The 20,351-nt window shown below is 44.8% G+C and overlaps 1 protein-coding gene across 6 annotated transcripts in view; it reads left to right on the top strand.

Annotated features, from left to right (window-relative positions):
• The first annotated feature begins 3,546 nt into the window (after nucleotides 1-3,546).
• Nucleotides 3,547-20,351, top strand: part of ARL13B (ADP ribosylation factor like GTPase 13B) — a 92,505-nt gene continuing 75,700 nt past the window's right edge. For 4 of the 6 annotated variants that reach the window (XM_033940513.1, XM_033940514.1, XM_033940516.1 and 1 more), the window contains exons 1-2: nucleotides 3,547-3,700; nucleotides 18,362-18,537. In XM_033940513.1, the coding sequence (XP_033796404.1) occupies nucleotides 18,479-18,537 (59 nt within the window). In that variant the 5' untranslated portion in view covers nucleotides 3,547-3,700; nucleotides 18,362-18,478. Of the gene's footprint in view, nucleotides 3,701-4,118; nucleotides 4,233-18,361; nucleotides 18,538-20,351 lie in introns of those variants that run through there. The other 2 variants (XM_033940512.1, XM_033940511.1) reach the window with 2 other exon arrangements.

Here is a 20,351-nt window from a genome sequence, read left to right as displayed (position 1 = left end):
ATAGCGGAATTAGAAAAGGTTCAAAGAAGAACAACTAAAATGATAGAAACAAATGGTCCATCCATTCTGCGCATCCGAAGCATCCACTATCTTCTTTTCTCCCTATAATATCCCACATGCTTTCTTGAATTCAGACACAGTGTTTGTCTCCACTACCTCTACCAGGAGACTATTCCACACATCTACCACCTTTTCTGTAAAAAAAATGTTTCCTTAGATTACTCCTGAATCTATCACCTTTTAACTTCATTTTATGCCCTCTCACTCTGGAGTTTCCTATCAATTGAAAGAGACTTGCCTCATGTGTATTTAGGCTATATAGGTATTTAAACATCTTCAGTCAAAATTGCATTTTTGTATGTGGGGTTTTTTTTATTGCCTGTGATAATATAAGAGCGGCTAAAAAATCAGAGTTGGTTGCCGTCTCATAAAATAAATTCTTGAGGCTTTTTCTCCACTGTTTTTTTCAAATGCAGTTTTTCTATGGGTATCCCACCGCTGGCTGGTAACATTCTATCATTGTTTTTGAATTTAACCATCTCTATCATATCTCCCCTTTCCCACCTTAAGAACATAAGAATAGCCTTATTGGGTCAGACCAATGGTTCAGCTAGCCCAGTAGCCTGTCCTCATGGTGGCTACTACCTGCTAGTACCTGGCAAAAAAAAAAACAAAAAGTAGCAACATTTCATGTTATCAATCCAGGGCAAGCAGTGACTTCCGCCATGTCTCTCTCAATAATAGACTATGGACTTTTCCACCAGGAAATCGTCCAAACCTTTCTTAAAACCAGCTACATAACCACTCTTATCACCTTTCCTACAAAGTATATATACTGAGATCCATTTTAGATGCCTTCCTCTGGACAGACTTCATCCTGTTTATATCTTTTTGATAGTGCAGTCTCCAGAATTGTACATAATATTGTAAATGAGGTCTCACCGGAGTCTTATATAGGGACATAAATATCTCCTTTATCCTACTCGTCATTCCTCTCCCAATGCACTCAAACATCCTTCTAGCTTTTGCCATCGCATTTTCAACCTGTTTGACCACCTTAACATAAGAACATAAGAAATGCCTGCACCGGATCAGACCTGGGGTCCATCTAGTCAGGCGATCCGCACACGCGGAGGCTCAGCCAGGCACACCCTGGCGAATACAATGTCACTCGTATCCCTCAATATCCCTTAAGATCATCACATACTAACACATCCAAGTCCCACTTCTCTTTCGTACACAGAAGTTCTTCATCCCTAAACTGTACAATTCCCTCAGGTTTCTGCAGCCCAAATTGATGACCTTGCATTTCTTAGCATTAAATCTTAGCTTCCAAATTTCGGACCATTCTTCAAACTTCACTAGGTCCTTCCTCATATTTTCCACACCATCAGGAATGCCTAATCTATTGCATATTTTGGTATCATCCGCAAAGGGGCAAATCATATCAGTTAGCCCTTCAGCAATATTGCTTACAAAAATATTAAAAAGAACAGGCCTAAGAACCAAACCTTGAGGCACACCACTGGTAACATCTCTTTCCTCAGAGCAATCTCCATTGACCACCACCCTCTGTCACCTCCCACTCAACCAGTTCCTGACCCAGTCTGTCACTTTTGGGTCTTAAAAGCGGCCACTCGACAGTGCCAGTTACAGAATCGCGTCTGATTCAGCTAAGATAGGTGGCTGAAATATCAGTCTGGAAAACCCTGGCTTACATTTCAGCCACCTATCTAAGCCAGAAACCACAATCTGATCGCAGCAGGGGAAGTTCTCCCCGATCAGCTGAGCTGGCAGTGCTCCCTGAAGCCGTGTCCTTCTGGCTCAGCTGATTGGAGGGAAAATACCCCTGCCTTGGTCAATTGAGTGGCTGCGACAGGGTACCCCCTAATATCGGCAGGAGGGATGCCCACTCCTTCCTGCTGGAAGCCCCAAACCCCCCCTCAAAGTCCCACAACAGAAGGGATGCCCACTCCTTCCTGCTATAACCTCCAAACTCCCCCTGTTGAAGTCTCACAGCAGGAGGGATGCCCACTTCCTCCTGCTGTCAGGACCCCCAAACCCATGACCCCCCAATGACTGATACTCCAACCCCCCCAGCATCCCTAAGCCCAACCCAGATCTGCTAGAGGGATGCCTACTCCCTGGGGTTGACCCGCCTCTTTACACTGGCAGGCCTTCACCTTCCCAGTGCATCCTGGGATGTATCAGGGATAGGCCTAAGGTCCTGATTGGCCCAGGTACCTAAGGACCCTCCCATCCTGGGCTTCACTGGGAGGGGCCTAGGACTCCAATTGGCCACTTCCATTGTATCCCAGGATGCACCGGGAAAGGGACCTAAGGCTCTGATTGGCCTGGGCCAAGGCCCCTTCTTTGGGGGTGCCTTAGGGACTTGAGCCAATCAGGGCCTTAGGCCCCTCCCTGGTGCATCCCAGGATCACTGATAAGGGGAAGGCCCGCCATTGTGAAGAGGCGGGCCTGCCATCCAGAGGGAATAGGCATCTTTCCTGCCAGCCTTACTATAAAATATATGGGGGAGAGGGGTCGGGGGGGGGGGCTTAGGGGTGCTGGATTGTGGGTTTGGGGTGGTGTCAGGGTGGGGGGGTTTGAGGACATTGACAGTTGGAGGGGTCATGGTTTTGGGGAAGCCTGCTGGCAGGAAGGAATGGGCATCCCTCCTGCTGTGGAATTTTGAGGGGGTTTCCAGCAGGGATGGGGGTCAGTATTTTTCCTGTCATGGGACTTCAAGGGGGGGGGTGTTCGGAGGTTGGGGGTGCCCTGATCGTGGTAGTGTCCAATTGGACCTGTAACTAGTAAAATCATCAGTTAAAGTGCAGGACACAGCAAAGGGCAAAGCTCCAGGACAGTTCTCTCCAGCGCTGCCCTCCTGAATTTGAACTTTGTGCCATATGACATCACAGTGGGTTGAGCTTGGCAGTATCCTGCAGGAGGGAAGTAAATGCCAGCAGATCAATCGGGCCAAGAAATCAAGCTGAGTGCTTTGAAAACAGCTGTAGAAAAAGGGAAAGTCAAGATCAGAGTGCTAAATCATATTGCTTTAAGTATTATTTTCTGGAAACAAGATCTATCCACCCAGTAGTCTATAGGTATTCAAAATAATTATCTTTAGCATAAAAAATAAGTTCCCTCTTCAGTGCAGCCAAGTGACAGATGATCCATTTAGGTGAATTGAACTGAGGAGAAAACTCTTATGATCCTCCCTCCGTTCCTGCTGTACCACAGTCCTTATTTGTACACAATTAAAAGAAGATAAAGCAAGGTTACTACTCTCCCTACAACCCCTAAAATACAGGATGCATCTTTACAGCAGGATTATTTCTCCACTTTCCCCCAAGCCCCAAAGACCCCTGAGAGAGGTGTCCCGCTATGCTCTGTGGAAGAACTGGTATCACTATTGGCCCAGAGCACAGTTGTTGCTATGCTGAGAGAAGCTGTTGCTAAGGCTGGGTGCAGCAGTTGCTAAGCTCGATGCTGTTGTTTCTATACCAGAAGGAGTTGTAGTGTGTCCTCCACGCGGCAGGGAGCGCTGCTCGGGATAGGGGAGGCTGGAGAAGTGAGCAAGAAGGGGCGGGTAGGGACGGTGTGTATGTGTCTGTTCGTTACCCTGTATACAGAGAGGAAAGAAAGGAAGGAACTGAGTGTTGGTACTGCTCATGCTGCCCTGGGATTTCCTTTGCAGGTGATTTATTTTCCTTGTTTCCCCTGTTAGGTGCAGGCATTCTTCCGGCTGTTTTCGTGGCATAATTTTCCCCTTTTCCTGCAAATTATTTTCCCTGTCTTCCTCCCTTTCGTTTTGTATTGCTCTGTTTCTCAGCACAATCCATCGTTTATTATTCTCATTACCTGTGTAGAGATTTGGAGCTATTTGTTTAGAGTTCAGTTCAAAAGTGATTTAACTGTTAACTGATTTTATCCGTGTTTCTTTCCATGTTCCACCCTCACCTACCTTGCTTTGGTTTAATCAATAAATGTGGAAAGGAACATAGAGGATAGTATTTTCCCTGTTCCTCTAGGTAAGGCAGGGGTAAATAAATACTTTGCTAGCCTGAAATCCCCCATCTCGGCTGTGGTTTTCTTATGCTGGGTGTGCTTTTTAGTGCATGCTCCATGTGGTGCGTGGTATGAATGGGATGGCGTGGGGGCACAGACAAGGCAGCCAGCAGGCAAGCAAGAGGCACCCAAAGGATAAAATGCAATTTTCATCTCCTCAGGTGTGTTCCATATTTTTCTACTAGCACAGTTATATTTGCTCATTTTGTTTATATTTCACCACTGTCTCTGGTAGCCAGACTTAGAATAACAACATTGCCATTCAGTTCAATAGAAAGCCGTCTAGAGATCAACCACTCAAAAAATATTTTTTTAATAGGAAAAAAAATTGTAATCATATGCAATTACATTTTTGAGCCTCTCTGATGGTAATCCCTATGAGGAGGCAAGAAAGGCATGCAGCCCAATAAACCTTCATTCTAGCAGCAGAGAGAGTGGGGCACATTGTAGTGACAGCTTTTCCCCCTGTGCTTAGCTCTCTCTTGATCTCCCTGAGTTTTCTGTGGCCTGTGTTTGCTTTGAGCAGTAAGGGAACAGAGAATAAGGCAGTCTGTAAACAGGCAGAGGAACTGTTACAGGGGAAGCTGAATCCAGGCCCCATGATCTTTGGACATTTCCCAGGCATCATTCCCAGAACAATGCAAAACATCAGAGACCTCTGCCAGGCCCCCTTAAAGGGGCAGACCCAGCCCTGGAAGCTTCAACTCCAGATCCCTGGACATGTTTGTCAAAGCAACATCCACTTCTATTCACACAGGTTGTGATCTTTGGAATTAATATTTAAGAATTGCATTTTGCATTATAGACATCTCAGATAAAGGAAAAAATAACTAGTGTTGCTGGGAATTAGCAAATATATTCCTATAAATATTCTTATTTTTTTCATAAATGTTGTAGAAAACTTGCAGGCCTTTGTGGAATGTAAATATTGCTAAATAACAACTATTTGTCAGTTTACGGTGACCGATCATAGAAAGTCCACAATTTTTTTAATGTCTGAAATAATAATAGACTGCTTTCAGGGCCGTAGCAAGTCATAACTGTGCCCTGTGCAATTGCACACCATGGCACAACCTCCCTCCCCCCTCCACACAGAGTGCTTCCCTACTTCCCTCCTGCCTTACCCAGACACCAATGCAGCATCTCCATCCGTCCTCTATCTTCCCTCAGAATCCACCCCTCACCTGCAGGCAAAAGACTATGCCCAGCAACACTTTGGAACCTCCCACTCAATCACATCTAGGTATAACCAGGTCCTGACTATACAACAACAGGAAGAGTCTCGAATGCACCTGAGAAGGAGGCTCCATGGAGCACTGCCATGCCCACAGAAGTATTCCAAGCATCTACCATCCTTCAAAGTATTTATTTAGATTACTCAAGCTTATCACCTTTTAACTTCATCCTATGCCATCTTATGCCTGAGTTTTCCTTCATTTGGATTAATAAAACAAACAGTATTCTCTATTTACAAATTTTGTATCAGCAGAATATGGATAGAGCTTAAATTACAAGTATAAATATGCAGAGAAAAGCTGAAACCTCAAGATGCCCCATTTGTATCCAGCATTTCCTCTCTCCATTGTCCCATCAAAGTCCAGCATCTTGCACCATTACCATTGGTACTGTTATTGCCTCCATTTTCAACTGTGTAGCAGAATGAATGCAAAGAGCAGCTCTGGACCTGTGTGAAGGGCCACCATCTGCAAGTGTTGTCCCCCTTTGATACAGGAAACCTATGTCAGGATTGGGACTATCAGATGCTGAGCCCACATGTAGGCTCTAAGAACCTGAGCTGCTCTTTGCATTTATTTCTGCTGATTCTCAGTTAATTGACATTTTTTGACAGGTTGAAAATGATATCTGTATTGTGTACCAGTGTGTATGACCTGAAAAAAAAAAAGCCTTGTTGGAAATTATTTCAATCTGGTCCAGGGGTTCTCAACCCAATCCTCAGGAACCATCCAGATAGTCTGGTTTTCAAGATTGCCACAACAAATCTGCATGAGTTAAATGTGTATGCACTGTCTTCATTTTAGGTAAATCTATCTCATGCATATTCATTTAGTATCCTGAAAACATGATTGAGTGGGTGTGTCTTGAGGACTTTGTTAAGAACCACTGCTCCTGCCAGTATCTATTTCCAGAAAAAAATTACAATGCTGCTACAAAACAAAAATAAAGATACAATTAAGGCAGGCAGCAGAGACATGAGGTGCTGAGGTGGAAAGTATTTTCTGGTCTGGATGAGTAGGGCATAGTTCTCATTGGTGCTGACTGTACAGGGACTTTTGTCTATGGGAAGCTGGAGATATCAAATTCCAAGCGCTGTGGGATTTGTGGGAACCATTAGGTCAATAGTACTGCCAGCTTCTATTGTATCAGTTCAAGCAAGAGTAGCAAAATCTGCCTTAGATTGTTCCAGGTATTAGGTATGGATGTTCCCTCAATTTGCAGAAGAGGGAATAGGGCTAATTTCCTTTCCTTTCCTTTTATATTTATTTAAAAATTTATATACTGCATAAAACTAAAACAGTATCCATGTTGCTGGAAACTGCAAAATTCCACACAGCTTGTTGGGCCAAAGGTTTGGTAGCATTTGTATTTGGAGAAGCTCTGCCCAACCTGCTAGAGTTTGGGAGTGCAGAAGGCTCCTGATTTTTCAAGCCCTCCTGAATGTGTGGCAGAGGGCCCTTTTGGTGCTTCAGGGACTAGTTCTAGCAGGGATTGTGGTGACCAGAGTAGAGCAGCTGGGAGGAATCGTTCCTAAAGAAGGCTTGGATACTGAGCAAACCCTAATATCACCTGTGACCGCCATAAAAGAAACCTAGGAGGATGAAGAGGGTAAGGACTAACGCTCACTATGGAGGAGGGTGCTCTTTTTTAAGCCAGGGAGCTTTCATTAGAAGAGGTTAACAGCTTCTAGTTGTGATATTCTTTCAGAAAGAAGAGTTGCTATCCCTAGTTGACCATATGTTCTCAGTTCTTTGTGTCTTGGTGCTATATAGGAAATACTCTTAGATGGAGACTTATAAGAACATAAGAATAGCCTTATTGGGTCAGACTGATGGTTCATGAAGCCCAGTAGCCCGTTTTCACTTTGGCCAAGCCAGGTCACTAGTATCTGGCCAAAACCCAAGGAGTAGCAGTGTTTTCCCCAGAAATTTTTTCCAGCCGGGTGGCATGAAAAAGAAGCCGGGTGGGGCGGGATGGGAAAATTTGGTGGTGAGGAAAATTAACCCCCTCTTTTACTAAGGTGCGCTAACATTTTTAGCACGCGCAAACTCCCGCGCTACGTGGGAAAACTAACGCCACCTCAATGCTGGCATTAGTGTCTAGCGCGTGTGGTAATTCTGCGTGCGCTAAGCACGCGCTAAAACCATTTTTGCAACTTAGTAAAAGGAGCTCTAAATGTGTACTATTTTTATTAGTTAATTATTATTATTTTCCAATGCTCAATATGACTTCCTTTTTTAAGGTTTGACACTTGTGCCAGAATATTTTTACTAAATTTAAGAAGCATCCAATGCTAGAAGGGAATAATTAGATATTTGCCCTCTTTCAAATGGTATAGAGGTTTAAAAAAGGTGTTAATGAAGTTATGAAATCAAAACATTTCTATTTTAAAAACACGTCCCCACTAACTAATCTCCTCCCCATTCGCACAAGCTCACCCTCATGTGAATAACACATTAGTCAACTCCAAGAACCTTACCTTCCAAAAACTATTCTGATTCCTAAATAAGCATCTACCTTCAGTATCCAACAAACTTCCTCCTTCATTACTAGGTAATTTTTCTTCTGTAACCAATATATACTGATATTCTCCACTGTACCCTGTTATCACTTGATTCCCTTCTATGAAATTCTTTCGAAAAAAATCTAGATCTCTCATAATCTATAATCCTCTACCATACCATGTAAAGTACATGAATCACTGTTATGTAATTCTCTCGGTAATTATTGCTATGTAATTCTCTCGGTAATGTCCAGATCTCTTCTAATTTGTAATCCGCCTAGAACCGCAAGGCACAGGCGGAATAGAAATCACTAATGTAATCTAGCCATTTATTTCTGCATGAATTTAAACAACTGAAAAAAAAAAAGATAAATATAGCTCATCCAGTCATACAAGAATGGCTCTACAGCAAGAGTGCCCACACTTTTTGGGCTTTTAAAATGACCAAGTCAAAATGATTTACCAACAATAAAATTTTAAAAAACACAAAGCACACTGTACGCAGAGAAAATGTTAATAATCATTTATATTCCGCGGGTTTTCAAAGAGATCAAAGCAGATGATTTTATGCAATGTCACCTCAGGAACAACTATACAAAAATAGACAAATATACTCCCTCCCTTTTTATTAAACCACAATAGCGTTTTTTAGCGCAGGGAGATGCGCTGAATGCCCTGCGCTGCTCTCGATGCTCACAGGCTCCCTGCGCTAAAAACCGCTATTGTGGTTTAGTAAAAGGGGGCCATAGTGCAAAATATACAGCAGATATAAATTCTCAAAACAGAAACATTTTGATCTCTAAATTGAAAATAAAATAATTTTTCCTACCTTTTTGTCTGGTGATTTCATGAGTCTCTGGTTGCTCTTCCTTCTTCTGACTGTAAATCCAATATTTATTTATTTCTGCCACTTCCCTTTTCTTTCTCTCTCCCCCCCTGCCCCCTCTTCATTTCTGCCTTTCTTTCTCTCTCTCTCCCCCTGCCCTGTCTTTCTTTCTCTCTCCCCCTGTCCCCCCAAGCCATCGCGCCAATTTCTCCACTTCCCCGATTCTTTCCCTACCTCCTAAGCCACTACGCCGATTTCTCCTTGCTGCTTCCCTGAGCTAGGCCAGGCACGTACTAGCGCCAGGCTCACAAAACTTCACCTCTGACGTCAATTCTAACGTCGGAGAGGAAGTTCCAGGCAAGCCAGGCAGCGATTGGCTGGCCCAGAACTATCTCTCCGACGTCAGAATTGACGTCGGAGGTGAAGTCTTGTGAGCCTGGCACTTGTACGTGCCTGGCCTGGCTTGGGGAGGCAGGAAGAAAAAGATTGCAAAGGCAACATAATCGATTCACATTGCCTTTGCGATCGACCATTTGGGCATCCCTGCTGTTATGGTATCCTGTCCTGACCTGAGGAAAGGAGTTTAGTCCCAAAAAAACCTGCCTTATTTCAATTTCCTATTTATAAACTGTAATTAATACAGTTACAATACTACTTGATTCTACCTTTTGTCGTTTCTGCTTTATCTTCTCTTCGCTCTTTTCTTTCTATTCAGCGTTTCTCCTCACTCCCTTCCATGCAACATCTGTCCTCTCTTTGCCCCTTCCACCCAGCCTCTGCCCTCTCTCTCTCTCTCTACCCCTTCCATCTACTGTCCACCCTCTCTCTGCCCCTTGCATCCACTGTCTACCCTCTCTGCCCTTTCCATCCAGTGTCTGCCCTTTCTCTATTCCATATGGCATCTTCCCTCTTTCTATGTCCCTTCAATAAACTGTATATCTTGTGCCCTTTCTCTCCTTTGTACATGATTCATTTCAGCTTCACCCTCCTCCCCTGTGCTCTAGCATCTCTCTCTTTTCCTTTTCTTCCTTCCCACTCCACCCCATGGTCTGGCATCTCTATCTCCTTCCCTTCTCTCCCCCCATGCCCTGGCATCTCCCTCTTCCCCCTCCCCCCATATGCACTGACATCTCTCCTCCCCCTCCATGGTCTGGTAGCTCCTTTCCTTTCCCTCCCTCCCATAGTCTTGGTGTCTCTTGCCTCTCCTCTCCCTTCCCTGGTCTTCCTTCTCCCCTCTCTCTCCCCAGTTGGGCGCTGCTGCAGCAGCACTTCTCATTCCCCTCCCCTCCCTAATTGGGTGCTGCTGCAGCACTTCTCTTCCCCTCCCCCCTCCCCAATTGGGTGCAGCAGCAGCAGCTTTTCTCTTCCCCTCCCCCACTCAGGCTTAACGATGTTAAATAATTTTGCTGTGGTTTGTTAGATTCCATACATTACTGAATCTTTCAAAATTTTTGTTGGAGGGAGCTGTAGCATGGGTAGAGAGTGGGTATGGAACCATTAGCTAGCTAACGCATTAAACTTAGCGTTTACCAACTGGCTAATGCAGAGTTCAAGTTGGACCTCTTGCCACTTCTTTTTATAGAGGCACTAAGAGGGAAATTCTTTAAGGGCTGCCTAAAGAGGCTGCGGTCTTTAGCTGATCTCCAGGACAGTTTGGGGAGGTGCTGGGGGGACACCTTTGCCTATTGTCAGGCTAAGCATTATATCCTCAAGCTCCCCCAGGTGGCCCTTCTGCATCTGTTGGGTGATCGTCTTCGGGACTTGTTTGCCCAAGTTGAGCTTTTTCAGACTTTGGTGTCCGCTTTATATAAGGCCTTGCTTCCCTTTGAGGCCCCTAGGGACTGTCAGAGGGTTAGGGAAGGTTGTGCGATGGAACTTCACATGGATTTGGCTTCCTGGAATGTCTCCAAGAATCTCGTGGATCTGCCTCGTTTAATCCGGGGAGCCGTGTTGCGGGAATGCTATGCTCGTATATTATATAGAGGGTACTTCACCCAAGTTCAGCTTTCTAAAATTGGTGGCATTGCCTTGCCTCTGTGTCTCAAATATGATTGAGCTCCGAATACTTTTTCGCATGCCTTGTGGGACTGTTGGTGCCTTCGGCCTCTACAAACAAAACAAATACAGTACTTCATTCCTTTATTATATACTTGGTAGTGGGGGATGCAGAGCCTAACAATGCAACAGACTTACCAACGCCAGTTGCTTCTTCCTACAGTTGTTCGTGGCATTTTTCACCAGTCAGAAAGAGACTTAAAATTAAGATGGAAGTGCATCAAAATGTAAATGGTGCAAAAAGTGCAACTAAAATGTTAACAAAAATTAAACTGTTTATTCAGGTCACTGCTGCAGGCTGAAGAAGAGGGGAGGGGGGGGGGCAGTGCAAAACTGGCGGTTCTGCTTTAGTAATGGCACAAGGCTTTGGGGTTCCTGAGCCCCACTTTGGCAGAACAAGAACTAATGAGATAGTCTAATGGCTACTGACTTCATGGGTTACCAAGGAATGAGGAAATAAATAGGAAGAAAACTTTGGAAAAAAATGGAACTACCACCAAAAGGAGGATAGTACTAAAGCAAGGGTAAAAGAACAGAGGGCTGGAGCACGAGTACAGTGAAAGTTGCGTATCTTTCTTGGTAGCAGTGGTTCATAACAGCCCAGTTCAGAGGTGGCAATGGAAGTATAGAGCTCTGTGACACTGATATGGTTGTAAACTGCTCAGTATTTGGCTATCCTAGTCAGTTTTAAAGAAGTTGATGGGACATATTAGGGGCCCTTTTGTTAAAGTGTGTTAAGTACTTAGGGGGAAATTCTCAGCAGCCGCCTAAGTGGCTTTTGAGAATCTCACATGGATGTCCTATGTAGAATTGCAACTGTCCTGACGGACAGATGCCTAACCACCCCAATTCGCTAACCAGCAACCATGTCACAGGCACCAGTTAGAGAATCGCATTGCTGCTGAGCTGATCACAGCAAGGGAATCTCTCTGGAAACTCTACCCCCACACACACACACACACTAAGTCGACCGGCAGGAGGGATGCCCACTGCCTCCTGCCAGAACCCCCGAAGCCCCCGAATGTTAGTGGCAGGAGTTGTGTCCAATTTCTCCCTCTGCTTCCATAACCCCGATAAATCCCCCAGCAGGAGAGATGCCCAATCCCACCTGCCGGAACCCCCCACCACCCCTAAGATCATCAGCAGGAGTGATGCCAGTGCCTCTTGATGTAACACCCCTCCAAACCATGCCTTCATCCTCATCTCCCCCCCCCAAGCCCAACCGGACCCCACAGTACCTGTTTTTGTTGGCCAGCCGGAGGGATTCTTACTCCCTCTGGCCGGCAGGCCTACCTCCAAAGATTGGTGGGCCTTCCCCTTTCTGGTGCATCATGAGATGCACAGGGGAGGGGCCCAAGACCTTGATTGGCCTAGGTGCTAAGGGGGAAGGGGTTTCTGGCAGGAGGGAGTGGGGGATGTCTTAGGAGGGGTTCCGGCAGGAGAGACTGGGCATCTCTCCTGCTGGGGTATGTATTGGATTGGTGACGGCAGGAGGAAATGGGCACTCCTGACGCAGATATATGGGTGGGTGGGTGGGGGGTTCGGCTGGAGGGAGTGAGCATACCTCCTGCCAGTCAACTTTTCAGGGGGTACAGGTTCCATGCCGCGGCCACGAAACTGATCGCAGCACGGAGATTTCCTTGCCACGATCAGTCCAACTGCAATCTCATAATGTGATTAGAATTTCGATTAGTTAGACCAGTGGTCTCAAACCCGCGGCCTGGGGGCCACATGCAGCCCGCCTGGTACTATTTTGAGGGCCTCGGTATGTTTATCATAATCACAAAAGTAAAATAAAACAGTTTCTTGATCATATGTCTCTTTAGTTATAAATTGTGATATTATTATTAAGACTTGGCCAAAAGGAAAGATTTATAAACTATAAAGAGTTTTACCTCATGCAAAATTGTCATTTCTTTAATAAGATGTTAACTATTTTTTCTGAGGCCCTCCAAGTACCTACAAATCCAAAATATGACCCTGCAAAGGGTTTGAGTTTGAGACCACTGAGTTAGACCTTCAATCTTTTACTTTTATGTATTGCTGTTACACGAATTGTAGATCATTAAGACAACAACCAGGTCTCGTGTTTTTTAGAGACTTAGGGCTTTGAATTGCCGCATACGCTAGACCTTAACACCAGCATTGAGCTGGCATTTGTTTTAGCTGCGTAGCGTGAGTTTAGCATGCGCGCTAAAATCCTGCGTGCGCTAAAAATGCTTTCGCAGCTTAGTAAAAGGAGCCCAAAATTTCACTCCTACTCTGACCTGAAAATTAAGAGATGTGTCCTGTTGGTTACAAATTTTTACATTTCCCTAGAATAGGAAATAAGGGTAGAGGAGTGACGGTATGTTATAAAGATTTTTTACAAGTGGAGTTGAGAGCTAAGTTAAATATAGCTGTTTTTAAAGTTAATGTTTTTTGAGGTGCAGATAAACTCTCATTTGGATTCTTTATGCTGTACAGTACTCCCCTGATATTCGTGGGGATTCCGTTCCAGAAACCCCCGCAAATCTTGAAAAACCGCGAATATGGTTTTTAGCGGGGGAGACAGGAGAGGGCAGCTGGAGAGGCAGGAGAGAGCAGCCGGAGTGCCGGCGAGTGAAGGAAATCACTTGTAGTATGCTCCGACCGCCTCTTCCTGCACTAAAGTCTGGCCTTACCAATCAGGAGCCGGAAGAGGCGGTCGGAGCATACCGCAAGTGATTTCTTTCACTCGCCGGCGCACCAGCTGCTCTCTCCTGCCTCTCCTGCTGCCCTCTCCTTCCCGGTCATTCGCGGTTGGAAAATACCGCGAATGACTGGGACCGCGAATTGCCGACCGCGAATGACCGGGGGAACACTATATTTTGTTTTATTGGTCACCTGGAACAGGGAATGAAGTTCAGACTAATATATATGATTTTATTGCACCTAATGGGGGTCTTTTACTAAGGCGCACTAGCCGATTTAGTGCGCGCTAAATGCTAACGTGCCCATTTTGTTCTATGGATGAGTTAGCATTTAGCACGCACTAAATCAGCTAGTGCGCCTTAGTAAAAGACCCCCAATGTTCTTAACTTTAATCACGTGCTGTTAGGAGATATGGATTTGCATTTGGAGGATAAGAATGATTTAGGCCCCCTTTTATTAAACTGCACTAGTAGTTTTTAGTGCATGGAGCCGTGCTGAATGCCCCGCGCTGCTCCTGACGCTTATAGAGTTTCTATGAGCATCGGGAGCAGCGCGCAGCATTCAGCATGGCTCCCGATGCTAAAAACTGCTAGCGCGGTTTATTAAAAGGGGGCCTTAATGTTAGCGGGTTGGTTTTTTTTAGCTCTTTTAGATACTTTGAGATTACAACATTATGTTGAAATAGCTACACACAGAAAAGGTCATCAGTGGAATCCTCAAGCACTGCCACATAGAATTTAGTGAAAATGTGTAGGAAAGACCATGTGGTAAATTTACGTATCTCCTCTGGAGATATCACCCTTGATTCTGCCCAAGAGGCGGCTACTCCTCTGGTCGAATGTTTTCAATGACACCGGTGGTTGCTTGCCACAGACAATGTAGGTGGAGATTGAAAATAGTGGCCTTAGAGGCTTATCTGCCTTGGGTTGATTCTTCAGTTAGGATAAAGAGATGGCCCAACAGACGAAACTTATTAGTCACTTCCATGTAATGCAAGAGAACTCTTTGGACGTCCAGCAGCTTTAAAGCCCAGTCTTTCTTCCTAGAACCTGTAGGTTGAGAGGCTGGTAGTTGGGACTTCCTGGTTAATGTGAAATGCTGAAACAACCTTTGGCAAAAAGGGAAGGTACTGTACACAAGGTCACTTCCATTTCCGTGATCCTCAGAAACAGCATAACAAAGCTTGCAATTCTGAGACTCTTCTGGTCGAGGTAATTGCAACTTAGAGCACAACTTTGATCGTAAGATCCATGAGAGAAGCTTCCTCCAAAGGCTCATATGGGCCCTCGGATCGGAGAAGGTTATCATGCCGCTGTACCGGGCCATGGTATGCCCTCACCTGGAATACAGCGTTCAGCACTGGTCACCGTACATGAAGGACACAGTACTACTCGAAAGGGTCCAGAGAAAAGTGACTAAAATGGTTAAGGGGCTGGAGGAGTTGCCGTACAGTGAGAGAATATGGTAGCTTTTGAAAAATGTTTGGAAAAAGAAGTTATTTTTCAAGGGAATGAATGGATTTAGGGTTATTTGGACTGATCATTATATGCTAAATTTTACTATCGGTTGGAAGATAAGAGTTAGTGATTAAGAAGAACAATCAGGAAAGATGGGTTAGGGGGCAAAATAGACCCCACTTTATTTGGCAAAACGCGGCTGGTAAAGTGGAACATTTTGATGCTACAGTACTTTAATTAGAACATGGAATTCGCTTTGTGAAACTATACTAGATGAAATAGCTCCTCTAGGAAAGAAATCTGGGCACACAAGACAATCTTCAGCTTGGTTTTCTGAGGAATTACTAAAATTAAAAGGAGAGTGTAGGAAATTGGAAAGACGGAAGAAATCAAATAACATGGAAGATAGATTTAATTGGAGATCGGTGATTAAGAAAAGCTAATTTAGTTCAATCAAGGAAAGATTAGAGAAACTGGGCCTCTTCTCCCTTGAAAAGAGGAGACTGAGAGGGGACATGATCGAAACGTTCAAGAAAATGAATGGAATAGACTTAGTAGATAAAGTCAGATTGTTCTCCCTCCTTTACAAAGCCATACTAGCGTTTCCGTTCAAGAAAATGAATGGAATAGACTTAGTAGATAAAGTCAGATTGTTCTCCCTCCTTTACAAAGCCATACTAGCGTTTTTAGCGCTGGCTGCCACAGTAACAGCTCGGACACTCATAGAAATTCTATGAATATCGGAGCTGTTACTAAAGTGGCCGGCACTAATAATGTTAGTGTGGCTTTGCAAAGGAGGGCATAAATTAATAGGAAAAGAAACTTTGGATAATAAGAAATTGTTTTCTACTATAAATTACCTCACTCAAGCTAAGGAGTTAACTGTAAGCTCTTCCCAAATTATTCCTTCAGCCAACGCTTTCTCTCTCTCTCCTCCAGACCTCATTCCATTCTGTCCCTCCATGAGTCCAACTTTTCTTCTTCTCTCATTCCCCAGATCATTTTTCACCACTGCCCACCAGCCCCTTGCCCATTTCTCCTTCTATCACCCCTCTCCAACACCATGCCACATCTCTACCTCCCATCACTATGACCAGCATTCCTCCCCCTTGCATCCCCTTCAATCTATCCCTCTTTTCCCTCTCCACCACCATATCCAACATTTCTCCCTCTCCTCCTTCTATTTGCCATGCATCTGTACCTCACTCCTCTCGCTCTCTCTCTCTCTGCCCAATTTTCCTTCTCTTTCCCTCTCACTCACACACTCAGACTCAACAATTATTCCTTTCTATTCCCTCCTATGTCCCACTCCCTGTCTTGTATCCCACATTCATGCCCTCTCCTTTCCTTCTGTGTCCCAAGTTCATGCTCCCTCTGACATTGGAGAGAAAGTCCCATGCCAGCCAGTCGCTGCCTGGCTGGCCCGGAACTTTCTCTCCGAAGTCAGAATTGACGTCGGGGGGAGGGGGGAAGTCTCGTGGGCCAGTCAATGCACGGGACATGGCCAATCCCTGCTACGGAGTTTCTGATGGGGGAGGGATAGAGCATGTCGGCTCCGGGTCAGCTTTGCAGGGGTCTTCGGGGGGGGGGGGGGGGCGGGGGGGACGGAGGTACTTTATTCAATTACATTGGTTACCAATTTCTGCTAGGATAATTTATAAGCTCTTTGTATTGGTTTTTAATATTTTACATGGCCTACTTCCTCCTTATTTGCTGGATTTAATTTCCTTAATGCTTGGTAGACAAGGTCATATATAAACAAAAATCAACTCTTGTTTACAATTTCCATCACCTAAATTAATTAAGCTATTTCATCAATTTAGTTCTTTTAGTTATCAAGCTTTGGCCATTTGGAATAAACTTCCCCTTACTGTTAGATCAGAAGCTAATTATTTTGTTTTTAGAAAGCTTTTAAAAATAGTTGTATTCAAGAAATTTTTGAACCAATTGTTTTAATGATTTTTTTCAATATTGCCTGTTTAACCAGATTTGTTTCCAGTCATCTGCTTTATTGTAATCCGCCTGGAACTCATAAGGGCTATGGCGTAACAAAAAGCTTTGTAATAAAATATAACTGTTAACCACGCGGATCGGGCTTATCAATCAACTACTGGGCATCCTTTATGGCGGTAGCTTCCAACCCTGTCCTGGAAGACCACCAGGCCAATAGGGTTTTTGGGATAGCCCTAATGAATATGCATGGGGCAGATTTGCATGCCTGTCACCTCCATTATATGCAAATATCTCTCATGCATATTTATTAGGGCTATCCGACTGGCCTGGTGGTCTTCCAGGATAGGGTTGGGGACCACTGCTTTATAGAATCATGCCTAGTGGCATTTAAGTGGGCATAGCCTTCCTAGAGTTAGGCCACATTAGATTTCCAACTACCATGTGGTAAAGTCTCATATTAAGTCACAGTAACTGCAAATCTTAATGCACTCTAGTAAAAGGTCCCCTAAATTAGTAGTATAAGTGGTGGTATTCTGCTGCCATTCAGCATCATACCATATCTCCTTCCTCTTTACATACTCTCCTTTCATACGTCCACACCATTGCTACCGTTCTTCCCTCCCCTGTGTATCTTGTATTTTTTGAGGTTGCTTTTAACTCCTAACCCTACTTACAGGTAAAATACCCATGCCTGCCTGAGAAACTCCCTAACCCCATACTTGTCCTATTTGTCCGTTGATTAGGTTGTAAGCTCTACTCAGCAAGGACTGTTGAATGTATTAATATACAGCCCTGCGTACATCTAGCAGTGCTATATAAATAAGTAGTAGTAGTAGTGTTCTGAAATGAGTCGGATCAAGGCCTCACCATATTCAAACCAAGGACTTGTCCCTGCTTCAGAATAAAAGTTTTCAGAAGAGGGGATAGAAATTTGTGGGAAGTTCATTATTGATCAGGTCTTTCTTATGGAGGATGTGAGCTTTTTTAAATACATTTTTATAATTAGACTGATTCCTGGAAACATGAGGGAAGGTAGGAACAAATTCAGATAAATATGTCACCTGTATACTTGATTGGGGAGAAGATGCATGCAGGATGGGACATATCTTTGCAGTGCTGTTAAGTCTCTCTTTGTGTGTGTTATAGAGGGACCTGAATAAATTACATCCCTCTCTCAGAACTGCCTGGGTACTGTAGCTTGCGTAGTTTTAGGGGCAATTTATGCCTCTGCTTTGAGATGATCAGAGTCATAGACAGTGCTATAATCTTGATGATGATAGTGCTAGATACCTGAGCTACTTGCTCCTCTCTCGTTTATGAAAAATCTGAATATTACCAAATTTCTAGTGTGTGTATTCCTTTCAGTTGGCCCATTCATGCAAAGTTTATTCCGGCTTATCCTTTGATGCTATTGGGCTTTAGGTATACAGTAGAGAGCACATGGGTTGCAGGAGGAAAGCAATGTAATGCTCTGCGCAATAGCACAGTTATTGTTGGCAGATTCTTGTTGAAGGATACAGTCTCCAGGGCTGATGGAGGTTTGTTTTGGTTACACAACCCTGCTGAGTCTTTTCTTTTCTCTATTAGCAGGGACTGTAGCTGGTACATCGTCATCTTCTCCTTTTGGGTATCCTCCTGGTGAATCACATTGCTGCTGGCTGGCTGTTTTCAGACTCTCTGGTCTTACATGGCTGGGAGGAAGGAATGTTTAGTCTAATGGCTAACTGTTGTGACTGGCTGAAACAGTGGCAAGAGCCTGTCAGGTAAGAGCTTTTTGTTTTATGGTTTTCAAAGAGATTTCAGGGATCATTATCATAAAAATGTTTTCTGTTTTGTTTGTTCTCACAAAGGACTGAATGTATTATTTTGCTGAGCAGTATTTTCATTTTTTTTTGTACATAATCTCCGGAGTGTGCATAACAGAAATATTGGGGGAGGGGAGAGGTGTCATTTCTTGAGTCCTGTTGGACCATTTTGGATTCCAGCTAAGTGTGGCAGATGGGGAATTCCAACTAGAGGTCTGCACGGGAATCCTGCGGGTCCCGCGGGAATCCCCCCTAACCCACGGGACTCCGATCTGGCCCAAGGGACTCCCACGGGGACCCCCTTCTAGCCAACGTGACTCCCACGGGGATGGAAGGCTTTGGAAGCAGGGTTCAACCATATAATATAATGGACACATCAGTCTTAGTAAAAGAGGGGGTTTATAAGTTAATTACCTGAACAGAAAACAAAAAAAGGTTTTCACCAAAGAGATTCCACAAGGAAAACAGCAGCGCAAACAAAAAACAAACTATGGAATTGATGATCCTGTCAGAAGTAATTGCTGCTTTTTATGGGGATGGGCAGGGACAGAGAGGATCCTGATGGGGACGGGTGGGGACGGAGAGGATCCTGGAGGGGATGGGTGGGGATGGAGAGGATCCTGTTGGGGATGGGTGGGATTTCTGTCCCCGCGCAACTCTCTAATTCCAACCCAAACTTCTAGATGAACACAAGAGGTGTGTATTATAATCAAAAGATCGGCGAGAATCTCGGAGAGGGCGTGAACTCAAAGGCCTTGAGCATGCGCAGATGCTCAAGGCCCAGCAAAAATAAGACAGCAGATCTTCGGGCACTGGCATGTCCTGTGTGTTGGTGCCGGTGCCAGATGGGGGTAAGCAATGTGTTCAGGTGGGTGGATGGGTGCATGGGGGATGCCAGATTGCGGCGAGAGGGGGTGACGCGAGCGGGGGGATGGCGGATCACGTAGGGGGAGATGGCGGATCATGCGGGGGATGGCGGATCACGCGGGGGGGGGGGGCCTTCGTGAGTGGAGGGGGCAATGCCGGTTCTTGGGGGGGAGGTAGAGCAGCGCCGCTGGCCTCAGGGGGTGGGGGGATGGGAACGTATCAAGTGAGTTTCCCTTAGTTCCTATGGGGAAACTTGCTTTGATATACGAGTACTTTGGTTTACGAGCATACTTCTGGAACAAATTATGCTCGTAAACCAAGGTTCCACTGTATTATAAAACAAGTGACATTCTGTTTTAACAATGAATTGTCAATTATAACAAAAGGAACATAAGAACATAAGAATTGCTGCTGCTGGGTCAGACCAGTGGTCCTTCGTGCCCAGCAGTCCGCTCCTGTGGCGGCCCTTAGGTCAAAGACCAGTGCTCTAACTGAGTCTAGCCTTACCTGCGTACGTTCTGGTTCAGCAGGAACTTGTCTAACTTGGTCTTGAATTCCTGGAAGGTGTTTTCCACTATAACAGCCTCCAGAAGAGCGTTCTAGTTTTCTACCATTCTCTGGGTGAAGAAGAACTTCCTTACGTTTGTACAGAATCTATCCCATTTTACCTTGGAGAGGGAGAGCAATCTGACTTTATCTACTAAGTCTATTCCATTCATTTTCTTGAACGTTTCGATCATGTCCCCTCTCAGTCTCCTCTTTTCAAGGGAGAAGAGGCCCAGTTTCTCTAATCTCTCACTGTACGGCAACTCCTCCAGCCCCTTAACCATTTTAGTCACTTTTCTCTGGACCCTTTCGAGTAGTACTGTGTCCTTCATGTACGGTGACCAGTGCTGAACGCTGTA

The sequence above is a fragment of the Geotrypetes seraphini genome, chromosome 4 (genome assembly GCF_902459505.1).
Source record: "Geotrypetes seraphini chromosome 4, aGeoSer1.1, whole genome shotgun sequence".
In the NCBI taxonomy this organism is placed as follows: Eukaryota; Metazoa; Chordata; class Amphibia; order Gymnophiona; family Dermophiidae; genus Geotrypetes; species Geotrypetes seraphini.
Note: the sequence above shows the minus strand (reverse complement) of the source record. Positions and strands in the feature narration are given on the sequence as shown.